Raw genomic sequence first — 18701 nt, 5'->3', positions numbered from 1 at the left:
TCTGAAGCCATTTCCTTGGATTTCAACTCCCCACTTGGTTCAGTCCCTTCCTTCCAAAACATACCTCCTGTGTTGTTAATACTTAGACTTTGAAGCTCTTTTCCTTCTGGGAGATTAGAAACCAACATTTGCTGGACTCTTCTTGTCTTTTCCCACACTTTGCCAGTGTGGGAAGTGTCTAACCTCCCCCTTTAGACTCAGTTGTGCTCTGGACACATTGTATGACGGGCTGTTCCAGTTGGACTACAAACGCTTGGGCTCTTTGGTCCCAGTGCTCTCCCACATTCCTAGCATGGCTTCACGTCCCTTCACTCTAGCAGCTTCTTTCATGACTTCCTAGAGACAGAACAGTTCAGTGGCTAAGAGCAAAGTCCCTGGGATAAGTCTCCTCGAGTTCATTGGTGGCTCCTCTATTACCAAGTTACATTTGTTGAACCTCAGTTTCCTCACCTATTAAACTCAGGGTAATAATATTATCTGCTTCACAGATTACTCAGCCACAGCCTCTGCCCTAAGGAGGCAAAATGGAACAGAGATTCCTGAGGCTAAACCACGGAGCTGGTAAGTGGCACGTTCAGATTTCAAAGCCAGGTTTACATGACTCCAACCTTGTGCTCTTTTCAAATATATCATGCTACCTCCCCTTAAAATCATCCTTATTTTCTTCCTTAAAAACAGCAAAAATGGGGACGGTGCACACAGCATGCTGGGAATCTGAGGACACTGGCAGCTTGTTGGGCAGCAGAGTTTGCCTGGGGATTCTGCCTTTGCACGTTATGTTCCTGTGGGTGAGGACTTCTTAACATTCATATGAATGCCTCATGCCAACGCCCACCCTTAGTAAGCACTTCTCGTGGATCCCCGTCTGCCTGCCCCTCTGGATTTGAAACTCCGTAAGAGCAGCCAATATGAAAAAAAGACCCTAGATACAAAGAATAGCTACTGGGCATATCTGAAAAAGAACATAAATAAAGACCCTTTCTATCTCAACTTTTCTTCCCTTATTCAAATCCCAGTGAATTTAATTTAGCTAATGGAGTTTCCCAAGGTTAAAGTTTTCTAGAAGTCTTTCTGAAAATTTTGGTGTCTGGAAGTGACATCAGCATCAAGGCAGAGTGAGCTCTTCCCTTGGACTCTCCCCCCTAAAATACAACCAAAAGGACATTCATACACCAACAGAGGACATACACAAAACACAAAAGACGTCTGAGAGACCCACGCAGCCATACATCTGAAGGTGGTGGTGGGGCTGGATACTCCAGAGGAAGTGGAAGCTGATCCGCAGGAGGTCTGCGGAGAGAGAGGTGCTGGCTAGGGGAGGTGAGCAGCTGAGGAGAAGCTCCCGGTCCCCGTCAGTGCTCCAGCCCCACAATCACCCAGAGCGCAGCACAAAGAGAGAGGGGCTGGCTGGGGAAGGTGCGCAGCTGAGGAGAGGCGCCCCATCCATCCCTGCCAGTGCTCCAGCCCCACAATCACCCAGAGCATGACATGGAGAGAGAAGCAGCGGACAGTGGAGCCCTGTGAGCGCCTAGAGCACCAGGCGGAGTGAGAGGCAGCAGTTGGGGGAGGCATGCAGGTATAAGAAAGTGTTCCTTACCCCACCTGGCACTCCAGTCCTGCAATCATCCAGAGCTCCACACAGAGTGAGAAGAAGAGGCAGGGGAAGCAGAGGTGAAGGAGAGCACCCCTCCCCGTGCCCAGTGCTCCAGATCTGCCACTGGCCAGAGGTCGCACAGAAAGAAACGCAGTCAGTGGCCAGAGCTGGGGAGTACCTGATCACACTGGGCCCAGAATTCATAGCACCTGATCCCAACCCAGTGGAGGCATGTGGCAGTGGGGACCAGATAATAACACCATGCAGAGGCAAAAATCTACACCATCAAGCAGTATGAGAAAGTACATTAAATCTCCAGGCCAGAAGGAGAATGATAAGTACCCAGAAACCAACCCTAAAGACACAGAAATACATAACCTAAATGACAAAGAATTCAAAATAGCTATCATAAGAAAACTCGACAAATTACAAGAAAACACAAAGACAAATTAATGAATTCAGGAGCTTCTTCACAAAAGAAACCGAAACTATAAAGAAGAACCAATCAGAATTGTTGGAGATGAAAAACACAATGGATGAGATAAAGAAAAATCTGGACTCCCTAAACAATAAAACTGACAATATGGAAGACCAAATTAGCAATTTAGAAGACAATACTATAGAAATGCTTCAGAGGGAGAAGAGAGAAGTAGGACTAAAAAGAAACGAAGAAGCTCTCAGAGGAATGGCTGACTCAATTAGGAAATGCAACGTAAGGATTCTAAGTATTGTAGAGGGAGAAGAGAAGGAGAATGGAGCAGAAAGCTTGTTCAAAGAAATAAGAGCAGAGAATTTCCCAACCCTGGGGAAGGAGATGGAAATCCATGTGAAAGAGTCTACCAGAACTCCCAACTACGTTAATGTAAAAAGACCTACTGTAAGGCATATAGGAGTAAAGCTGGCAAAAGTCAACGACAAAGAAAAAATATTAAGGACAAAAGGAAAAACAAGCCACCAACCGGGAGAAAATATTTGCAAATCATATATGTGACAAGGGGTTAATCTCCATAATATATAAAGAACTCACACAAATGAACCACAAAAAAACAAAAAACCCAATCAAAAAATGGTCAGAGGATATGAACAGACATTTTTCCAAAGAAGATATACACATGGGCAATAGGCATATGAAAAGATACTCAACATCACTAATCATCAGGGAAACGCAAATTAAAACTACACTTAGATATCATCTTATGCCCATTAGAATGGCTATAATCACCAAGACAAAAAACAACAAATGTTGGAGAGGTTGCGGAGAAAAGGGAACCCTAATTCACTGCTGGTGGTAATGCAAACTGGTGCAGCCACTGTGGAAAACAGTATGGAGATTTCCAAAAAATTAAAAACAGAAATACCAGATGACCCAGCTATCCCACTACTGGGTATTTATCCAAAGAACTTGAAATCAACAATACAAAGAGACTTATGCACCCCTATGTTCATTGCAGCATTATTCACAATAGCCAAGACGTGGAAGCAATCCAAGGGTCCATCGACTGATGATTAGATAAAGAATATGTGGTATATATACAATGGAATACTACTCGGCCATCAAAAAGACAAAATCATCCCATTCACAGCTACATGGATGGACCTTGAGGCATTACATTAAGCAAAATAAGCCAGACAAAGACAAACACCAGATGATTTCACTCATACGTGGAATATAAACACACTTACGGACAAAGAGAACAAATTAGAGGTTACCAGGGGGACGGGGGGGTGGAGGGTGGGCATAAGGGCTGAAGGAGCACACTTATATGGTGTATGACAAATATTAATGTACAACTGAAACTTCACAATGTTATAAGCTATTATGACCAAAAAAAAAAAAAAAAAACTGGATACACACACAAAAATCATTGTCTCCTTTTTATAGCAATGGATGTAAAATTTAAAACCAAGTTATTAACTAAATGACAAGTTAAAATAACAAGGAAACAAAGTCCTTGGATATCTGCAGCTATTAATCTAGTGAGCTAGTTAAAACTAGCTTCCCCATAGATGTTTGAATCTCTGCCTGTGCCAACCTCCAAACGAATGACTTGAATTCTTAGCCTTTACACTCAATTTTCAGGATCACATTAGTTATAATAAAAATACTTGGGATGGGGTACTGGGCAGACTTGACACCTTGGGGGAAATCTGCTGGGCAGGAGAAGATGCAGAGGAAGTTGCAAAGGCAACGCAGCTCAGCAGCTGAGAACAGAGGATGGGAGATTTCTCTAGGAGAGACAATGCCCTCCGTCCAAGCAGTGAGCAATTCACACTTGTTTAACACTAATTCTGGGTGAGAGGGCAAGAAGGGGAAGAGAACGACCTACATTATCTACTCTGCGTGAAACCAGACATTGTTGAAGGATGGAGGCAGGAATTAGAATCCAGTTAAAGGGCTCAGACTGGAGCATAGAGTAGACATTGGAAAATGCAACCTAGACCCCATGGATAATGCTATCACCAAGCCATATACTACACGGTATTCATGTGAAACCTTCTAAGGGCTCAATTTAACCACAGCGAGGTTGTTAGCCTGCCTCTCAATGCAGGTAATGTGGGCTGGGCACTGGAGGTTCCTTCCACTTGTCAAGTGGAAAGAACAGGACGGAGGATTTACTATAAAATGACATATTATGAGAACTTTAACATGTACAAAACGTATGTGTAAATGAGAAAGTCAAGTCTGATTTAGACTACTTGCACATCTGTGATAGAGGAAAATGATTTCCCAATTATAATACCTCATGCTTAGCAAAACATTAAAATGCCAAACATGTAAGTATTTTCCATTTCAAGAAAGGACATTAAAAAAAATCTACAGAATGTTACGAGCAATTTCATTTCTTCTAAAGCATTTAATCTACTTTAAACTCTTTTTGGTTACCTTGGTCACAGCTTTTGGAGAAAATGTAATTGCATCCACCACAGTGATGAGGTCACCCGGGTGCAGGCGATCAAAGTACTTCATGCAGACATCATAGGCATGCAGCCACTCCGGTGAGGACTCCGGGGCTTGTTTAATGAGGTGAGGGTCTCCAGTCCAGAACAACTTCTGTAGCCAGAGGGTGTACAGAGAGCTTGGGGAAAGCATCCGTCCATCCTTCTCAGGGATTTTGGGAACAAGTTTGGAAATAGATAAGATATTTTGACTTGAAAGAACTGGCTCCAGCGCTTCCAGAGGATTCACGTTCTCGTCTGTTAGCTTTTTGTAATTAAGACCTATTAGAAAGGAAAGGAAAAAAAGAGAGTAGCTCATTCCAACGTAAACATACGGGAGCTTTCAAACACACACGCAGCCCTCTGGACGGCTGAAGGAAAAGATTTCTCTACCAATTAGTTAGGGTAGATAGTTTAGTTTGTCAGTTAGAGAGACCAGGAGATCTGAGTTCTAGTCCAGCCTGCAACTTAATCAACTGTGCAATCCTAGACAGGTCATTTAACGTCTGTGTGCCTCACTTCCCTCATTTGTGCACTGGAAATGGCACTATCTCCTCGCTTCTTCAATCCCTCCATGGCACCCCTGTTTTCTTCCATCAGTGCACTCACCAAACCAAATTACATTCATTTGCTATTTATCTGGCATCCCATCAACTACTTGAAGGCAAGAATGGAATCTTACTGCTCATCCTCTGTGTCTAGTCCAGGGTCTAACCTGATTACTCAGTAAACCACTGATAAACTGAAGTAAATTCTCGGAATCATTTTGAATATCAATAAACAAAGATTTGAAAACACCTTGTAAATTATAAGGATCATACAGATTTGAGAGATATCAATGTGTTTAATTTCTTAGTTATGAACATAAAGAAACATAGACACCATTCAAAAGATTTCCACAATTTATCAAGGATTCAAAGGATCTTAATTAAGGGTTCTAGACATACTTTAAATATATAGGCTCCAATGAAGTGAAATTGTGCCAAATTGCCTATTGCAAAGTGTCTCAGCCTTGTCATTTATATAGATAACATATACCCAATGGGAGTAGGGGGAAAAACAAACCTCTAGAGCATTTGTCAAAAACTTTTAGTACTACCAAGTCTCCTATAAGTTGCTGTGTGACTTTCAATAGGTTTCTCAGTTCTCTGGTATTTAATTCCCTCAGCAGTAAGTGAAGGATTTGGGAAGATAATAACTAAAGTCAATTAGCATCAAAATCCTGTGGTTTCAGACCTGCGCCAGCCACAATGCATGAACACGACCGTGTGCAGAAAATTAATCCCTGGATTTAATTTAAACAATGAGTTCAAGCAGGAAAACGATCATCTTACCTGATGCAACTACCTTAAATTTCTTCAGCAGTCGAATGTGGGTTTCTGGTTTAATGGCATATTTCCCAAAATCTGCACAGCCACAGTTTTCGAGAAGAGTGAAATAATACAGCAGCCTTTCATGGTCAAAGCCACCAAGAGTGGGGTAAATATACTTGACCATGTGCTTGTGGAAGGCTTCAGGATCAGTCTTCAAAGTCTCAAAGAGATGAAGGGCTTGGACTCGATTTTCAATTTCTACTGTGGACAAACTGAAATTGAGACAAAGAAATTGTGTTAAGATTTGGCTCGTTTATTAATCAACATGTTTCTTTGTTTTAACTCAGGAAGAAAAGCTACTTCTTATTAGTCCCTTCTTCCTATCTAATCAAAGACAGTAAACCACCAGGATGCAGTTAGTTCATACAAAGGGAAACAAATGAGTTAAATGCCTACTACTGTACTATACAATTTTCACACTATCTCACGTGGGTCTAGAGAAACCTGTAAAGTAGGTATTACTTCCCATTCCTGCAGCTAGGAGAGTTGCCCAATGCTAACAGCTAGGGAATGACCCCAGATCTGTCCGCTTCCACTATGCATTATTTACTCGTGTCACAGGAAAAATTTAAAATCTGAGCTTCATTACAAAAATGTAAACAATCTATTCTTTCAGGAATATAGGAAATGGTGAGGGGAAGAAATAATCCCAACTTTTAGGCATAAGTTTTACATCCAATAGCCTTGAACCTGATATTCAATAGACCCAAACATGGTACTATGTTCAAATAAAATTAAAACAGGAAAGAATAAATACTTGCACTTTCACTTGAATTATCTGTAGTAATGAATGCTATTTGAATAAAATATCATGTCTTAATATTTTCATCTTGACTTAGATATCTTTATAATGTAATAAAAAATGTCATTCAGGGTTAAACTGTTGAAAAAATCTTAAAGGAGTTCTGTTTGGTTGATCAGTTTGTATTTTTTTGGGTGAAGGGGAAGAGGGCACAGGTTTGGTCTTGTGCCTCTCCCTGGACAGAACACAGTGCCCCTAGCCCAGTGTAATCCTGATGCTCCATGAGGATGAGCTTCCAACTTTCTATTTTAAGAGTCTTTCAGGCAGCCCTTGGCACTAAGAGAAATGCCCGATTTCCAGGGCTTTCAACAGGAGCAGTGACAGTATCTGGGGGCAGTGAGTGAGACCTCTGGCAGTATCAAAGTTAGGTTTCATATAGTTTAAAAGCAACCTCTCTGAAATATGATACCCTGTTTATCATGTTTTTCGTTACATAGATAAAATTAATATAAATTATGTCTTAAAATTTCTATGAGAGTGAGGGGCCAGCCCAGTGGTGCAGCAGTTAAGTGCCCATGTTCCGCTTCTCGGTGGCCCAGTGTTCGCTGGTTCGGATCCCGGGTGCAGACATGGCACCGCTTGGCAAAAGCCATGCTGTGGTGGGCGTCCCATGTATAAAGTAGAGGAAGATGGGCTTGGATGTTAGCTCACGGCCAGTCTTCCTCAGCAAAAAGAGGAGGATTGGCAGTAGTTAGCTCAGGGCTAATCTTCCTCAAAAAAAAAATTTCTAGGGGCTGGCCCCGTGGCCGAGTGGTTAAGTTCGTGCGCTCCACTGCAGGTGGCCTGGTGTTTCGTTGGTTCGAATCCTGGGCATGGACACGGCACTGCTCATCAAACCACGCTGAGGCAGCGTCCCACGTGCCACAACTAGAAGGACCCACAACGAAGAATATACAACTATGTACCGGGGGGCTTTGGGGAGAAAAAGGAAAAAAATAAAAAAATCTTTAAAAAAAAAAAAAATTTCTATGAGAGTATGCTAACACCTGGGATAAGAGCAAAAATCTATAAAGTCAAAATTATCAAGTAATTTAAAAATGCCCTTTTAGTTTCCACTTCAAGAGAAATCCTATTTTTTTATTAAGACATAATTCAAACATTTACAAAAATATTTACAAAAATATTCCTGTCTATAAAAATGTCCCTGGCCGCCTCCTCTGAATATCCTTCTAGTCTGGTACTCAGAACATGTTTTAACTTTTCATTACCTGTCTCCCTCACTAGGCTATGTACCACGGGTGGCAAAGATGAGACCACATGTTCTTTATCTTTAGTTTCTCAGTTCCAAGCACCAGTGTGTGCTATAAAAGAAACATTCAACACTTCTTATGAGTGCCAAATTGATGGGTGAATGAACAAAAATTGAGGTGTCCTCTGTGGACAAGGCACTGTGCTCGGCACTGGGGAGGGTATAAACATTTACAACATAGAGCTTTCATCTAGTGATTTGAAAACCTAGTTGAGTTATAAATACTTAGAGTTAAACAACCATGCAAAATAATGGGATGGGCTGACAAAGGGCATGCAAGTATATTCCAATTAAGAGTAGGCTATGCAAGTACATAGGCAAGTATATTCCAATTAAGGGTCCCTAAAGCTGTGACTTCAGAGGAGGTAGATATCAATGACAACAGAAGGCTTAACAAAGAAGTACTTGACCTTGGCATTGCAGGAAGGAATGAAGCAAAAATAACGTAAACACGAGGATCAAGACAAGAAAGCATAACGTCTGCATAAGAAACAGTAGTATAAATGGATGGCTGGTTGGAAAATACTCTTGATACTATCACTATTCAAAATACGCAACGTCATCTCTGAAAGATACTATACACACAGTGCTACATGAAAGCGACTCACAGAATTTCTGATATTCCTTCATGATCTGCAAAATGAAGTCTGAAAATAATGTAGTGAAGAAGTAAATAAGAAACTGTGTAATCCCATTAAGATGAGTCTTATTGACAAAGATTTGCAGGCAGAACAACATGCCCAATGGAGAAGGGAAAGCAAACTTGCACTCATTATGCTGATTACTATGCGAAGCAAGTTAAATCCAGGTAATTAGCAAAATTGTAGATGAGAAGCTGCCGCCAGAGAGGTTAAGTGACTTGCCTAAGACCAAGCTTCCAGATCTGTCTGGACTCAGTGTGCATTTTGTTCACCTAATCACAAAGCAGCCACCAACTGACGAGGTCAGGTGCCCACACTAACAACTACTTTGAAAACAGGATTCTTTCTATAATGCAGACATTAGTTCTCTCCCCAGCAGCAATAAAAGAGTTCTCCTGTCATACTTCATTCCTAACACCCTGATAAACAGAGTATTCAAAGCAGACTCATCTACAAAATGGACAATGACTACACCATAACAGCTTTAGCTCATCTGTGTTTGACTTGATTCTGGATATAGTCTCTCTCAATCAACACTACTTTCCCCCTTGCCCACCCACTTAATTCTTCAGTGCCTATGATTCAGTTTGCCTGATGTGCAATTTTACCCAATTATCTTGTCAAAAGAGATACTGGAATACCTTTACTGACACATGATAAATACCAAAATCTCCCTTTTCAGTAAATTACAATGTGCTGAGATCTTTCATAGACTCCAGTAATCAATAACCCATTTTAATAGTTTCCATTGAAAGAAGCTGTAATCTTTCCTTTGGAATAAGAAATGAAATCTCTGCTTGGAAAACAATTCCAAAGAACCCACATTTAACAGAGCAGGAAGAAATACCATGTAACCACTGTGGACTTTTCACTGATCAAATTAATGATTACCCTTAAAAACTGTTTAAGTGCTTTTTCTCAAAGTTTTAGCTATAAAACAGCTTATATATATAGTGCATATTTAACTTTCAGAGATTAACCACAGGAAGAAACTAGCATTAGTTTTACCCAATGCACAAGGAATAAATTATTAGTACTAATCCCATGATTAAGGTGTTCTGTTCTGGCTTCAACTTGTCAATCACCCAAAAATGTAATTCAAGAACAGCATATATTGAAAGGACTTATACTCGTATAAAAAACCACATTAATTTAAGTGCATTTTTCTTTGCTCAGTCTGCGATTGAGTGATAATACAATTCCATAGCTGACTGAAAGGAACACTTAGAAGGGGAGAGGAAGAAGGAGAGTGGAAGTGGGAGAAGGGAGGGGGCTGCTGGGAAAGGCGGAAGAGAGAGCAAAGGGAAAGGATACGGGCTCCCATAGTTCAGATGCAGTAACTTATAGGCATTTCTTCCAAAGACTAATCCTCAAAGTTTGAAGATATATGAATCCAAATTAATGACTGTGATCATAAGTGAACAAGGCTCTGCCACTGATTCCTGGGCAAAGAGACAATTCTACCCTCTAAGTTACAACTACTCTGACCTGAGGAAAACAAATCCCAGGTATTTACTACACAAATGCCTCAGAATGAGCTTGACGTGGCAGGCTTGATCTGCAGTGCTGCCTGACAGCTGAATACATGATTACACAGGGAAAACGTGGTCAACATGGTCATGGCATTTTTCAGTTTTGCCAACATTTGGCCAAGTGGCTTTGCAAACTGAAAAATGGAATTTAACTCTTCAAGGTCATCTAGACTGTTGATAAGAGGATCAATAATGCGTATCTCAGAGTCTATTTCTTGTCACATGAATACTCGGTGAGTTTCTCTGCAGAACGTTTTACATGAACAGAGAGGTGACACTGAAGGCCATGTGAACAGGCTTTGTGTCCTCCATAAAGACAACCCTGACCCCTGAAGCCTTTTAATTTCTCATAAAATCTCAACTCTGTCTGATGTATACAGTCTCATATTATTCTCTCTCTAACAAGAAATATTTTAAGAGACACTATAGCACAGAAATAGTAACAGGCATCTTTTATTGAGTGTTTATTATACACTAAGCACTATGTCATCTCATTTAATTCTCAGAAAGCAGAAATCTTATCATTAATATCCATATTGACCTGAAAAGTAATTGTTCAAAAATCAGATATGCAATATTGGGCTAACAGTGCTCATAGGACGGATTCAGTAAATCTGCCCTATATCCAGAATTAACAGCTACTTTTTTTTTTGGAGCACCTACTACATGTCAGGTACTGTGTATAAATCTCTTAAATCTCACAGCAGTTCTACAAAATGGAATAAAAATACTCATGTTATAGAGAAGGAAGTTTAGGCAAAGAGGGATAAAACGACTTGTCCACCAAGAACACATTAGTAGGAAGTCACAGAGGCAGGGTGTGAACCCAGATTTGCATGATTCAAAGTCTGAGCACTTTCCACTGGACAGAAACACACCCAAATGCATCTTCTCGCTTATGTTTTGTGACTATTTTGGGGAAAAGTGGCCTGAAGGATCACAATATGGAAAGGAAGGTTGCAGGTGTCTGGAGGGAATTGCTTCCACTTTGGTAATGGCAGTAATTAGCTCTTCCATTTTTAGGACTCGTAGGTTTCCTCTTACATGCAACACAAATCATAGTCTTGGTCATGATCTTTTTTCCCCTCAGGATAAAAGAAAGATCAAAACCAACTGTATGGCTCAATTTTAACAACCATGTAAGACCTATGACTTAAGTATCTATATTCAACCTTCCTACTCTAATACGGATTTTTCCTAGTCTCGAATTTTTACCTAATTTTCAACTTTTTATAAGCTTAATCATGGCATACTTTTGAAAAGCTAAGCTACCTTAAATCCCCTCTCCATACACTAACCATTCTCACACTAACTCCTCAGCCAAGCCAGACTTCTTTAAGGGAGGAGGAGATGGAAGAGAAGGACAGAATCCAGAATTCTTTACAACGTGGCAATCTGGACACAAGCCTGCCTATGAGCAACAGCAACCCTCAGGCATAGACTCTGTGTATCTTCTGTTTCATTTCAGAAAAAGGTAAATGTGTTATAGTCTATTCACCTCCCCACAGCTCTAACTTGCTCTTGCAAGAATGTAAAATTGTAGGGAAATCAACTTTGGGGGGAAAATGACTTTTTAAAGGAAAACAAACCCGAAGGCAAAGAACATTATTTTCCTTGTAATTCTGACCTATTAACTTCCCATTGGCATTGACTCAACAAGTAAATGTTGGGCAATTTCTACTGTATTAACAAGGCTGACTTCTAATAGCTGTGTTACCAAGTTTGATTGAACAGTAAGGTAAACTACCGTCGTTTAAGTAAAGAACAGGGAGCAGCAAATGCTGCTTGCTAAATCAATATGAGGTGTTTTGTCACTCACAAGTAAGGATGCCAGGAGGCAGTGATTTCCTGCTTTAGTAATTGCTCTGCATCTGCATAATCACACTGCTATCAGGTATAATGCTATGCTGTGAACAGTCTTGCACATTATTCGATTGCCTGATAATTTGTAATATATTCAGAGGCCAACAAAGCATCCTGTTTGTACGGATATGACATCCTTTTATGTAACATTCAATGAAAGGAAAAAGATATTTAACAAAATGTTGAGATATTTTTTAAGAAGCCAATATGCATATCATAAGAAACATTTATTTGAACCTATTACTGTGCCTCAAAAATGGTGAAGTCAGCGCAATACTTATCATGGACAGCACTGTCACTCATGCAGCAGTTCCATAAATACTGAAACTGTAGATGTTAACATTTCAAAGTGATTAATAAAACTTAAAGATGCTAAATATAAGCATTTCTTGACCGTTCAGCAGGATTTGACCCCATTCAATACTCCCTCCTATTTTTTAAATTCTTTCTTCCCAAAGCTTCCCCAGCACAAGATTCTCTTGCTTTTCCTCCTGCTTCTCTTTGGTGCTCTGTTTTTGTCCCTTTTGCTGGCAGCTCTTCCTCTACCATTAACTGTGGGAAGCCCTCCAGGTCTATTTTAAGTCCTTCTCCTTTCTCATTCTGGATTATTTCCCAAAGCACATCCACAACATAACTTGTTTGTCATGTATGTGTGTACGACTCCCAAATGAGCATTTCCAGCTCCACCTTCTCTTGAGAATTCCGGATCTTTAAGATCCACTGCCTGCTGGACCTTTCCTCTTGGGCATTTCTGTACCTGTAACACCTCCATTCCTTTATCTTTTTCTACCCTCCCCTCAAAATACCTTGTCCTTAACTAGTCTTCCCTGTCTCACTGAATGACATCACCATCCAACAGGGAGACCAAGTAAAATCCTCAAGATGATTCTGAACTCTCCTCCTTTCACTCACCTTCATGTCTTGCTTATCTTTATTAATAAATTTATTTAGTAGTATCTGTTTCACCTTCTAGATATCTCTGAAACCCATTCTCATCTCTCCTTCTGTACTTTCAAAACCCTGCTCCAAGCCATGGTGACTTGTCACACAGTTTATTACTACAGGAGCTCCCTAACTGGTCTCTATGTGTCCAGACTGGCCTGCCTAAAGTCTTTTCTCAACATGCCAGTCTACTGTAACCCCAGCACTTACCACTGTTCTAGCACACAACAGATTCTCAAAAAAACACCTTTGAATAAACGAATGAATATTAAAGTATCTAACTCAGGACTGTTATTACTAAAAAGAAAAACTAATAGACTATTGTTAGAATATTTGTGTATCAGAGATGTATAGAGAGAAGGTACAAAGATACTAGTCCAGTATAGCTCAAAAGGAAAAGTGAAATTGTACTTTACAACTTCAAGATTCTGCTAAGATAGACTCTAAAAAGAAAGACATGGAAATAAACTTACATAAGAATTGTGTGCTTACCCACTGTCAGTGAACAGGAACTCCAAATGGGTCATAAAAACCTCCCAACGGGAGACACTGTAACGCTGTGCCAGAGAAAGAGCAATGCTGTAGACGTTTTCCTCAAGTGTTCTTCAAGAATGTCCATCAGCCAAAGGGAAGGGAAAGAAGAGAAACACATTACTTTAATCAGCAAAGAAAATGTTCATTAGGATTGCTCTCCAGCTGAGAGGGGTGCGGTCAGCACAGTCCTTAATAAGACATTTCACAGTAATTCAGGAAAAGTACCTCCAAGGAATTTTAATGCTCCTTTTTCACTGTGGTGCATTGCAACTGACCAAGGAATCGTCTAGACCAGTGGTTCTCAACTGAGGGTGATTTTGTCCCCCAGGAGACATTTGACAATGTCTGGAGACATTTTTGATTGTCACAGTGGAAGAGGAGGAGGAGAGTGCTACTGGCATCTAGTGGGTAAAAATCAGGGATGCTGCTGCACACCCTACAATGCACAGGACAGCCCTCCCACAACAAAGAATTCTCCAGTCCAAAATGTACTGAGGTCAGAAAAATCCTGGTCTAGACACTAGAGCCTAGAGTCAAAAAATAGTGCAAAGGAAATGCATCCCTGCCCTATGGGTAGATATTAGAGAATTCACAGTTAGTCACTCAAGAAACTTTTATGCTTTCTACACTGCGCCAGGTATTGTGCTAGCTGCTTAGAATATAGAAACAAACAAGATATTTCTTGAGGAACTTGCACTTCAGTGGAGAATATGAAACATGAACTAGTAATTAAATACAAGGGCGGCAGTGCTAAAAGAGAAGATTACAAAATACCGTGAGAACAGAGAGGAAAGAATGACCAGCTTCAACTGGAGAGCCAGTGAAAGGTTTAAACCAGGGAATAGTGTCACCAGATTTGAGGATCTCTAGGCATATGAGGAATTCTTGTCCAGAAGACCCACATTAAGGCCATTTTGGAAAGGCTATTGCAGGATCCCTATTTCTCAGAAGTAGAGAAATGTACGATGGAATTCTTGGTTGGAGGAATGGTGGCCAAAATCACAGATGCAGGGATGAAATATCTGTTATTACGAAGTAATACTGCTAAGACTATATTTACCCTAGCGAAGGAAACCAGGACATTTGTATGTTTGATTAGCCATGGGCTGGCAAACGTTTTCTCTAAAGGGCCAGAGAGTAAATCTTTTAGGCTTTGCTGCCATATAGTCTTGGTAGTATATTCTTCTTTTCCCTGTTTTTTTCAATTCTCGTTTTTCCACAAACTTTTAAAAATGGAAAAACCATTCTTTGCTCATGGACTATAAAAAAAGAAGCCAACATAGATTATTAGGTCATTGTCACTTAAAACTATTTCTTAAAGTATTTATTGAGTATCTACTTCCACATGATGGAATGAGAATTATTTGAGAATGGGGACCATTAGCAATTCATCCTTTCTATTATAGTAGTCTAGCACATTTCCTGACACCAAGCACATGCTCACTTACTATGGATACCTTTATCACTTGATAAAGGTGGGAAGAAATCAAACTATGTTACGCCCTCTTCAAAGTTACCCTGACTAACCATCAAGAATGTATTATCTAAGATATATAGACAATAAAGGACAGATACAATGCACTCACAGGAAACTGACATTAAAACGAATATACAATTAATAAACAAATGCAGAATGGTCCTGTTGTGTACAACTGAAGGTAGAGCTGCAAACAGGAGGATGCAGGTCCTTCAATGATTCTTGTATGTGAGACACTAAAATCCCATCTCCAAACAGAACTGCTAACTCAGAAAACCCAGGGACATTTGGAGACATTTTAAACAAGCCATCCAAAGACTGCTCTATTTTTCTAAGCAACAGATTGTGGAGAAGATTCTATTATATATTTATCAAAAGCATGAATTTGTCCTTTAGGATATACTTCAAATAGCATATGCTAGCTAGATACTTAAAAAACAAAATAAAGAGCAAAAATACTACCAAAATCTAATTGATGATGTAAGGTGTGCCTTATCTTATAAACTTTTATTCTGCACAATAACCCTCTTCTAAGAAATCATAAGCATGTCACCAAGGATTACGAAATGCCCAAAAAGAAAGCCTACTGGACTGGGAAATAGGGAGCCCAGGCTCCACCCTGGCTGTGTGAGCTTGAAGAACTCTTTCAAGTTCTTTGGCTCTCAGATTCCTCTTCCAAAAGTGAGGAGGTTGGATTAAATGATCCTTCAGTCACTTTCAAAGTGGACATTAAATGACTCTATGAAATTATGAACCTCCAGGAGAATAGAGGGGAAGAGAAAAAGATTCGTATTTCCCTTCTTAACTGAATCTTGCTACGGGTTGTTCCTACTGTCTTTCTTTGATCTCTCTCTTTCTTGCCTTATTCTAAAAAGAATTTGGGGTGTTTACTTTTCCTTTTTGTTTTTTTCACTTTCCCACTTTCTGACACGTAAGTAATTCTCATTTGATCTGAACCCATTGTATCTAAAAAAACAGAGACCAGTATTACAACCCAGGGGAATTCCATACCAAGAAAGGAACTATTTCTGCTGGGCCTTACACAGGACTGCCATCTCACACGGGGCCTGCTCTTCTCTCCAAAGGGCTAAGTGAAGGGGACAAAGTGGCAGCTGCTACTGGCCTCTGACAAGAGAGACTGCTAGTTCCAATGAGCTTTTCTTTCTCCAGAAACCCAGGGCAGATAAGGGTGCCATGAACCCACAACACTGGGTCTTTCCTCTGGTATTAGGTCAACTGTATCTAATTTTTAACATACTGAAGAAATTAAACTGCCATGTAGTTTGAAAAGTGAGATTCCAGCCAGGAATAAAAGGTAATCTTGTTTTTAAATTTCTCTAATAAGCATCACACTTTTCACCCCTGATCAGATCTTACCACCTCTAACATGGTAACCATCTTGTATTGGGATATCAAAATCACGGGAAACTTTTTTTCTTTAAATAATTCCTGTCCTTACTATTTAAATCTGCAGGCTCAAAATGTAGTCTGCATCTACTGATCCCTTTGGGAAGACACACACATCCCTCATACAATCAGAAGAAGAAGGGGAAACCCTGTTTATAGCAACCATGATTGTAAATCTTCAAAGGACTGTGATTAATAGTCCTGATAATTCAACTTGTTCTTTCATATTTGAACTCCATCTCTTTATGAGACAAAGGTATCGCTTACTCTGCCAGGCCAAGGATAGTTTCCCTTTTATACTGGTCATCAGCAGTAAACCGCTGCACGTCCACCCCCTTCCGCAGGCCCTGAAGGATCTGAGCCTGAGTGGAATCCAGCAGGCGTTCGTTGTAGTAGTGTAACTGCTTGGTGAGTGAGGCGAGATCCTCGGGCCAGGATTCACATCCATATCGAGTCACATGTCTGGTGACCATCTTGATTAGCTCTTTGGGATCCGCCTGTGAGTAACAAAAAGAGTAACAATAACGAAAAAAAGAGTAACAAGAAGAAGACCACGTCCATTGGGCACCTGTTTGGCCCTTCGCACTGTTGCCCTTTAATCAAGGCTCACAACCAACCTGAGAAGTCAACTGCAGAGATGGTACATTTTGCAGGCCACAAAGACAGGACACAGAACTGAGTCTAGAAGCAGGTTTCTGGACTCCTGCTCTCTTCTTCAAGCTCAAAAATCTCCAGCCACTTAAAAAACAATATATACTTGCTTTTTCAACTACCATCATCCTACATCAGATTTGTTCCTCAATTATCTAATCACTTGTAATAATTCACCCTGGAAGTAATTTTAGTCATCATTGCCCCTGGATAAATTTTCTTTTGACCACCATCTAAGTGTTCTTAAGAACAAAGTTGCAGTTCAATAACAACACTATAAACGCCTAGACAGCTAAGTAGAAAAGTGTCTTCTGCAAGGGTAAGTTAGGGAAAAACCCGTCCCTGTTCCTGAAGTCATAAACTCTTCTAGTCATGTAAGAAAGCATCCAACCAAGATTTACTCTGCTCAACCTGGGGCTCAATGGGATATTGTTCTATAATTCTCAGCTGCTTCTCTAACAACAATAAAACTATTCAAATAGAACAAAACCCAGAACCAAACAGCTGACAGGAAAGGAGACTAAATGATTAACTGGCCACATTTATTCATATTAAAGTTGGTCTGGGTGTCAGCGAAGCAAGAGCAGCTCAGCCATGATTTTGGAATTACTTAACAGGGAGCCTAACACTTGAACAACAGTAACTCAATCACTCCCAATTTCTGGGAAGACATGGATATATTTTAATATAAACAAATTAGGAAAAAACTCCAGAATCTATCTTTGGTTTTCAGAAAGGTACCCAATTATAGTAAGCTGTCAGCAGTTCTGATGTATGAGCCATTATTCCGAGCTACACAGGAGATTTGTCAATGTCGAGTCTACATTACCAACGCCAGCCTGACATTCTCTCTCTTGATCCTATTAAGGAACAACTGGGGAGTACTGATAAAAACGAATTAAAGAAATCTTCTTGGACTCCAACAGGTAGATCTCAGAAAAAGTCAGCTTTCTTATACTTAATTTTTTTCCCTACTTCTATGCATACACTGAGTCTTAGTCTCAAAAAAGACTTAGTGTATCAAGTCAAAAGACTTGGGTTTGAAAACTAACTCTTCAAAGTAAGCTACAAGACCATCTTTCATTCAAGAAATATTTTTTGTGCACCTCTTATGTACCAGGTGATGTACTAAAAAGATGTGACCTTTCCTTTCAGGAATGCAGTCTATTAGGAGAGACAATCAAGCAAACAATTGTAAAATGGTGTGATGCAAGTAAGCACAGGGTGCTATGGGAGTACAGAGGAGCGGGATGTGGGCAAGTCTCAAGAAGTCGTCTTGGGAGAGTTAATGTCTAGGCTAACTACTCAGGTATCAGTAGTAAAAAAGGCAGCAAAAGACAGGGAGGCAAATTCCAGTAAAGAGTAGAGTATGTGCTAAGACTAGGTGGCTAAGATCATATAGAAAGACGGAGTGAATAAAGCAAATCTAATTGCAATTACAAGTGATTTGGGAATCAGCTACAAATGGATGGTATTTCTGGCAATGGATTTAGGCAAAAGAGATCCCATACCTCAGATCTCAGTGACTCTACAGCTGACATTCAACTCAACCCCCTTTCTACTTATTGACTGAAGCCATTGAGGCACCACCCTGAATCACCTGCCAGGGGCACAGCCATGTCTGAAGTTATCTGGTATGGGCATGTTGCTCAGGGGCCAGCCAGCCCATCCACACCTGCTCTGCATCCTGCGTGTGCAC

General features: G+C 40.3%; 1 protein-coding gene across 3 annotated transcripts in view; it reads right to left on the bottom strand.

Moving 5' to 3' along the window:
* The window catches only part of NBAS (NBAS subunit of NRZ tethering complex), a 335592-nt gene that overhangs the window by 91533 nt on the left and 225358 nt on the right, over positions 1 to 18701 (bottom strand). For all 3 annotated transcript variants that reach the window (XM_014848079.3, XM_070512577.1, XM_070512578.1), the window contains exons 41-44: positions 16619 to 16848; positions 13426 to 13536; positions 5866 to 6116; positions 4479 to 4813 (exon numbers count right to left, since the gene is read on the bottom strand). In XM_014848079.3, coding sequence (XP_014703565.2) covers positions 4479 to 4813; positions 5866 to 6116; positions 13426 to 13536; positions 16619 to 16848 — 927 coding nt within the window. The remainder of the gene's footprint in view (positions 1 to 4478; positions 4814 to 5865; positions 6117 to 13425; positions 13537 to 16618; positions 16849 to 18701) is intronic.

Source organism: Equus asinus, chromosome 6 (genome assembly GCF_041296235.1).
Source record: "Equus asinus isolate D_3611 breed Donkey chromosome 6, EquAss-T2T_v2, whole genome shotgun sequence".
Taxonomy (NCBI): Eukaryota; Metazoa; Chordata; class Mammalia; order Perissodactyla; family Equidae; genus Equus; species Equus asinus.
This window is presented reverse-complemented; position numbering and strand designations above follow the sequence as displayed.